A 7,649-nucleotide genomic window follows, 5' to 3' on the forward strand; every position below is an offset into this window, starting at 1 on the left:
TATTCTAAGTGATCCATATAGCCACCCTCAAGCACAAGAGATGCTGCAAATTCTTCCCCATCCTGTTTGGGGGGGATACGGGTACTCTACAAAGAAGGGGGGTGGTTGGATAAGGGATCCAAGAACTTGGGGAACTTGACGTTGACACTGTACTTTTTTACCAGGTTTATTCTCTTGCTTTCTTCGAAGTTTGCTGTCAGACGAGGGTGCCAATATGTTACTAGGAATTGCTTCTTACTATTTTATTCGATTCATTGTTGCAATGCAAGATCCTGGCACTAAACCTATGAAGAGAAACTGACCGTCAATTGACTAGGCAAATGGAGCATACATCAGCAAAGATCAAGTGGCAGAGAGGATCGTCAGTGACTTTAATACTGTTGCTCCAAAATTAAGAACAATACATTCAGATAGCAAAAGGCCAAGTAAAAATATTATAGCTGTGATTCATGAAATTCCTCAAACGGTTTGAGCCTGTTTCTTCTTCTAGTTTTGTCCTTGTTAGCAGGCACTGGGCTGCTCAGGCCTGTTTGCTAAATAAAACCTGGTCAATAAAAAGTACAGCTCTCTTCTAACCGCTCAGGCATCAGTTCCCCTTTTGTTGCTTAAACGACAATTGGTGATTTGCGACTACAGTACTCCACTAAAACACAAAGTTCCATGAAATGCTGAGTGGAATTTTATTCTGATCAACGAATTGAATTACATTAGATATCTAATTACACAGCATGAATATACAGGAAGTTGACTAAACCCTTGAAACCTATCAAGAAGAAGACCAGCTACCCCACCTTGAATCTAGACCTAAATCCACTGCATAATCTTGATACTTGTCTTATCGGCGCGAGGGTGGAAAGGATTTATCCCAAATAAGACTATGTTAATCCATAATGAACAGTGCCCACATTCCTCTGAGCAGCTACAGCAGCAGGACGAACTGGAGCAAACTGGGATTGTGCCTGGAGCAGTTTTGCATCAATGGCAATTCTTTCATTTAACTGCTCCACCCTAGATTGTGGTTGGTAATATGGGTTGGTGTTCACGTCCATGGCCATCCCAGAGGATGGCTTGGCCGCCACATTACATTTAGGAGGTTGCTGTTTGGTTTGTGAATCTTTTCCAGTCTCCGAAATAGACTTCGCTTGGATCAATGTGTTGTTAGTCCTCAAGAAGCAGTGTGGAGAGCTGGTTTGGGGAGGCAGAACAGCATTTCTACAAAACATCCTTGTACCATAGAGATCTTTGACATTTCTGCCATTCTCATACGGTACAACTGATCCCACAACTCTCCCTGGCTTTGCTGTACAACAAAACAAAAACAAAAAATGTTTAGTCAGCTAAACGGAATCTGGCTTGGGGAAACCAATATTCCCAGGAAGCACAATAAAAAGTCTAGAAAGACATGGTAAAAGAGTTCATAAGAACAATTCAGAAACTAGTTCTTGCTTCCGAGCTTCAAAAGAAAATTAAGCCTTTTGCAGTCTGGAAATGGCATATATCCAGGATAGGAACTAAACTAGTCGCAAGGACAAAAAGTTTGCTAGCTCTGCCATAAGTCACTATGGTATGATAATGACTCAATAACTCCCTGCAGCTTGAACATTCAAGTGATCCATATATATTGATGTAGTTATTTAGTAAAGTCTATCCTTAACAGTAACTGCTGAAAGATGAAGCCCTCCAACATCTTACCAACAAAGAGAGAACTTGCAGAGGCTTTAAGGTCGAATAGAATACAAAAGTTTTCCCAATAGACTAGATTTAGGGGGGAAATGTCTCTTTACAGAAAGCAAGCAAAATGAGCATAAATATACCTGATGGCATTCGAGGTGGGGGCCTTGCGACCTTTGCTGGATTTTCAAAACTTGTATCCTGTACTCTTAAATTTTTAGAATCATCTTCTGTAACTCGCCTGTTGTCAAATGAGGTTGAATTTGATTGCATATTACGAGGGATTGTGTTTGAGTGAACAGTAGACCTGTGAACAAAAGGAAAGGTTAAAAGGAAAGAATGCAGACAACATATTTATAAAGGAAGAACACAAGAATTCCAGATTAAACAATACTCTATAACCCTCAAAACAAATAAGTCCTATAAACCATTTTATTATCAATGATTTAGAGGACAAAGGAACAAGTAATTGCAAGTCATACCGTGGAAGGGAGACATGCTTCCTCTCTAGAGGTATCACTGGTGCACTTCTACCACTGTTTTCCTCGAGATATGCAAACTGCTTTCTAAAATGACCTATGGCACTGCATTTCAAAGTATATATAATTTAAACATAGAAAGGAAAAGGAAAGGCAATTGCTGCTACTCAGAAAAGGGAAAGGTGAGCTGGAGGGAGGAAGAACTTAGTACCTAGGATAGAGAAAATTAGTGCTTTCATTGCCATTCATGTAGTCTTTTAGTAGCTGTGGATGGTATTCCAGTATTTCACGGTATAGCAGTTCCCGAACATCTTCCTTTGTTACCCTTCGCCTTTCAAACTCAAACTCCAACTTCATGATTGGCTGACAGGAAGGTTCTCTCTCAACTTTGGCTAGGCCCTTAAAGTAAGGGTCAGCTAATGCCTATTATACAAAACTTGCATCAATCAGTTCAGCAATGAAATAAAGATAAGGAGCGGCAGGAAAAGCAGCTCCATTCATACATCAACAAGAATTGAATGCCAGGACACCATTCTTAAGGCGAGCAAATACGACAAAGCACACACCTCTTCAGCAGTTGGTCGATCTTTAGGATCAAATGCTAGTAGCCTTTGCAGTAACCTGTGTGCCAAAGGATCTGCATTTGGAAATTTGTTTGCAAATGGCACAGGCTGTTTTTTCCTCATTTCTGTCAAGTATTTTCTTGCCTTGTCATTTCGCACCTGCATTTTAATCCAATACAAATTATGATCAATAACTTGAAAAGGAATTGCTGTGACCAACTGGGGGTGTGAGCAAGAGAGTCATACTCTAGAAATGGTTTCTAATGAAGGAGTCCCAAGAAGATCAGTGATCAAATCTAATTGATGAACAACGCTTTTACCCGGAAACAGTGGCTTCCCTGTCAATACCTCAGCAAAGATGCAGCCAATGCTCCAAATATCAATTGCTCGTGTATACTGCATCCAAGTAGAAACACAAAAATAAGCAGCAGAATTATAGAGCTTTAAACTGCAATTAAACCACTCCAGAGAAACAGACATAACCTGACACAGTTTACCTGAAAGACAGATATTTCAACTTCCAGGAGAGTTCATAGTCCTCCCTGAACAACAATTATTTTAATCTAGGCATTACTGCTAACTATAAAGCACTCAAATCATTTTATGGAGAAGTAAACATTTTGCTTCAATAATGCAAGGACAACCAATTGTACTATATTTTATGTTGCTTCATGCCCAACAAAAGTTTATTGTTAAACAGGAAATACCAAAATGATATTAAATATCCTGAACAATGACATAATAACTATAGCATTATTCAACAAAAGAAATAACCATAGTGTTAACAAAAATAATGTACCACTATATAGCAACAAATGTAAGAAATTTAGGAATCAAGCACCAGCAAATTACATGTCGACCTATACCAAAATGTTAGTCCACTGTAGCCTATATCACGCTCCAACCAGGTTAGCTCTGGAAAGAATGGCCACACATGGTAAATAAAAGCCATACCTTTGAAAAGAAAGATCCGCACAGCTCTGGAGCTCTATACCATCTTGTAGCAACATAGTCCTGCAAGATGCATTTATTAATGAAAACTTCTTAACTGAGAGATGTTGTCAGCTGATACTTGTTATAAAATGCTGGAATACATACCGTCCAGAAAACAGTGGTTGGTGTGTCACTAAATGCTACTCTTGCCAGCCCAAAGTCACATACTTTAAGTTTGCAATTTGCATTTGCCAAAATATTCTTTGGTTTAAGATCTCTGTGGTACATATTTGCTGCAGCCAAACAACTTTAGTTCAATATAGAGGTAGATCAAAAGCATTACAATTTAAGCTGCATTTACACTGTTACACAAGATAATGACCATGCATACATCTGTTGTCAATGATTAGAGACGGAAAATTTTGACCCAAAAGCAGCCTTTGACAGAGCAGGTAAGAAAGAAACAGTCACCTGTATGCATATATTTCAGTGCACGTAACATCTGATAAAGAAAGAACTGATGGTGTTCCCGTGTCAAGTCATCATTAGCTTTGATGACTTGGTGAAGATCAGATTCCATAAGCTCAAAAACAACAAATATGTCTTTGAATTCTCTCTTTGAGGGTGGCAGCATGATTCTCTTAATCTCAACGATATCAGGATGCCGTAAAAGCCTAAGTAACTTTACTTCTCTCAAGATTCGAATAGCATCAGAAATATGCTCAAAAACATCATTGATTTTCTTTATTGCCACCTTGTCTCCGGTATGAGTGTCAATTGCCGCACAAACAACTCCATAGCTTCCCTTTCCAATAACTTCTAGAATCTTGTATCTATTGGCATCCCCGTACTCAGTGAAAAATTCCATCTCTTTTAAGTCCTGAAACAAGAAAAAAATTTCAGATTCAAGCATGCAATGATGTTGCTGCAGGGATTGCCTATATAAAAAGCATCTAGAAACAAATTAATAAAAAAAATAGAAAACATAAACACAAATCCAATAGCCTCTGGATAAAAAAGACAAGCAGATGAAGCCTCTGTTAAAATGATAGCATACATAGAGCATATATTGGGAATTATATATAGATGCATGCATAACCAAAAATAAGATCCAGACAGTTCAACAAGCAAACGGAAATAAATTGTATATTCCAAAGCAAACAAGACATAACAGTGTTCCAGAGGAGGCCAACACTGGATACATATAAACCAATAATTTTATCATATGATCATGCTAGGAGTGAACTAATCTCTAACCTGATTGTATGCCAAAAGATTATCATTACACTGAAAAAACTGCTTGAAGAATGAGATAGTGGAATCTTTCACAAATCAATACGCATGAAAAACATTAGAAAAAAGAACCGATGAATGAATAGCGGAGGAATTGTGCACCATCAACTTTAGGGAAAGGCATCAGGTTGCAATTGGTCACAGCTCACAATATGCATTAGTGAAGAATCAAATTCAGAATCTAATGGCCTAGATTAGTGTCTAGCAATTGCAATACAGCACCCAAAAATATCAAGTAAAACACCTTTATTTTCTGGAGGGAAGCAACATCAGTGAGAATCAGAACCATTTATCTGACTAATTAGGACCAGGAACAAAATATTCAAGCATCAAACCAAAACCAATCAATTAGATTTTTCATGGTTCAGCAGTTAGGAAATGGGGAATTTCAGCTTGCATTTGTTTCAGTAAGTATTGCGACAGACAAAAATGTAACCACTTCATGATCACAACGCAACCAAAAGCTAAAACCAGATCATGATCACAAAGCAACCAAAAGCTAAAACCAGATCATACTTTTTCATACAAGTAACAAAAGTATTAAAATTCTAGTTAAAACTTATCAAGAGCATAAAAGTACAAATAATTAGCTTAAGTTTTCAAAATTTAAAATAAAACAGCAACCAAACTAAAGAATTAATTTACAAGTTAACTAGAAGTAGTATCCAACCGCATTTCAAAACCAAACCAATTGACCATGAACTTAAAGCAAATTAAGCATAAATAACCCCAAACTTAACATATTTACTTACTAATCTGATCAAGCCCAATTTTCTCAAATTACAAAACTTCATCCATTATCCTACACTTTCTGCCCACCCGAATAGACAATATCAATAACCCAGATCCTAATTCAAAAGGATAATTTTCCACTTCAACAAAAACTAAACAGAACACCATCGAAAATCAAATCTTTCATCTTCCCTTAAGTTAAAGAAAGCCGCAAAAATCCTAAAAATTCTTTTTTGATCAATTGGGTGGTTGAATTTGATAAAAATCCATTCAACTTCTTTTCTTTTAGTTTCTATTCCACCGGAAGAAAAAATACCATACAATTAAGAATTAAAAACTTTAGCCAAAATCCAAATTTACCCAAATTGAATCAAAGAATCCAGATCCCAAATTCTTCAAGACAAGAGAATTCAAACTTTTTCAACAGAAAAATCACGATTAATATGATAGAAAAAAAAACAGAGAGAGAAAGGGAAACTAACCTTCTTTGGATGATCCTGTTGAGTCTTCTAGATTTTCAAAACCCACAACAAAACAATAGACACAAACAAGAAAAGAACTTGTTCTCTTTTTATCTATTGTTTTAGACAAAAACAAAGGCTTTATTTTTATTTCTCCTTTAAGATAATAATTATATAAAAAACAACTGCATTTGCCCAACAACCTCCACCAAATCTATTTCCTTCCCACTCTCTGCTTCAAAGTTATCTTCTTTTCAACAACCATCAACACCCCCACTTCAAATTCTTCACTCTCTCTCTAAACCCACCACCAAAAACTCAAAAAGCTTAAACTTTGAAACAAGAACCACCTCAATTGGTGAAATAAAATTTTAGAGGAAATCTGTGAGAAAGAGAGAAACGGTTGTTGTATGGATCTGAGGAGAAGAGGACAACGGAAAGAGAGAAACAAAGAGAGAATCACAACGGTGTTACAGTGATTGTTAAATAATGAGAAAACTAACTTGTCTTGTTATTGCTCCTCTGATTTCTTTATTTATATAATTATCTTTTTTACTCTCTTTTTTCAATTACTGTTAGAGGTAATTTTTTTACATTTTGCATCAATTGTTTTGAAAATTATATAAAATATCCTTAGTTAACAAAAAAAAATTCAAATTAATTAAAATAATCTCATATATATTATATCATAAAATCAACAAAAAAACAACATAATTTTTTTTGTCTTTATAATATAAATTAATTAAATTTAGATATATATTTGATAAAAATTATAATTGAAGTTTATATATGGTAAAATATATGTATATATAAAATATTTAATAGAAATGTAATTATGGTTGGTTTTAAAAATATTTTTTATTTAAAAAATTGGAAATGTAATTGTGGTTGGTTTTTAAAATATTTTTTACTTAAAAAATTATTTTTAATATCAATATATCAAAATAATTTAAAAGCATCAAAGATATATCAATTTGAAGCAAAGAAAAAAATAAAATTTAAATTTAAAATTTTTAAAAAATACTTTTAACAATTTGAAGCTAAGAAAAAAATAAAATTTAAATTTAAATTTTTTTAAAAATACTTTTAAAACACAAAAATAATTAAGACCAAAATTATATTTTAAACTTAATTTTTTAATGAGTTCTATAGTATAAAATATAATTTGATTTATTACTAAATATTTTATTATATCTGTTTTATTAAAAACACAAAAACTGATAAAAAAAAAAAAAAACGCAGCAGCCTGGAGAAGACCATAACTTTGAAAACGCTCGCCCAGCATGGAAGCCAACCCATACAGGGATGGTCTAAAAGAAGTTTGAGATGATTCTTGTTTAAAAGATCTTTGACCTTTGAAATATATTTGCTAAATAATTTATCTCTGTCAAATCTCACTATCCTTTCAGGGGTAACTTCTCATGATGAAAAACAGCAAAAATCCAGATCTAGAAAGCAGATTTTGCCTAGAAATTCAATTTCCAGCACTCATTCAATGCATCTCATCAAATGGAGTG

At 34.7% G+C, this 7,649-nt stretch overlaps 1 protein-coding gene across 2 annotated transcripts; it reads right to left on the reverse strand.

The window, feature by feature from the left end:
• Positions 1-656: 656 nt before the first annotated feature.
• Positions 657-6,642, reverse strand: LOC105114283 (mitogen-activated protein kinase 19). Of its 2 annotated transcripts, none has more exons than XM_011010791.1 (10): positions 6,154-6,642; positions 4,118-4,526; positions 3,812-3,939; positions 3,668-3,727; positions 2,960-3,109; positions 2,717-2,872; positions 2,362-2,573; positions 2,154-2,255; positions 1,815-1,978; positions 657-1,300 (listed from the first exon to the last, which is right to left on the reverse strand). In XM_011010791.1, the coding sequence occupies exons 2-10, from the start codon at positions 4,512-4,514 to the stop codon at positions 876-878; spliced, it is 1,794 nt and encodes a 597-aa protein (XP_011009093.1). In that variant the 5' UTR covers positions 4,515-4,526; positions 6,154-6,642; the 3' UTR covers positions 657-875. The 2 variants fall into 2 exon arrangements, with proteins under 2 accessions (XP_011009093.1, XP_011009092.1); XM_011010790.1 differs by having other exon boundaries at positions 657-1,303.
• Between the last annotated feature and the right edge of the window lie 1,007 nt (positions 6,643-7,649).

The sequence above is a fragment of the Populus euphratica genome, unplaced genomic scaffold (assembly GCF_000495115.2).
Source record: "Populus euphratica unplaced genomic scaffold, PopEup_1.0 scaffold508.1, whole genome shotgun sequence".
NCBI lineage: Eukaryota > Viridiplantae > Streptophyta > Magnoliopsida > Malpighiales > Salicaceae > Populus > Populus euphratica.

Excerpts from the sequence above, each read along its gene's own strand:
- LOC105114283 (XM_011010790.1), bottom strand. The coding sequence starts at position 4,514 with ATGGAATTTTTCACTGAGTACGGGGATGCCAATAGATACAAGATTCTA. Across the intron at positions 3,940-4,117 it reads ACTGAAATATATGCATACAG|CAAATATGTACCACAGAGAT; the intron begins GTGACTGTTTCT and ends GTTTGGCTGCAG. Across the intron at positions 3,110-3,667 it reads GCGGATCTTTCTTTTCAAAG|TATACACGAGCAATTGATAT; the intron begins GTATGGCTTTTA and ends ACTTGGATGCAG.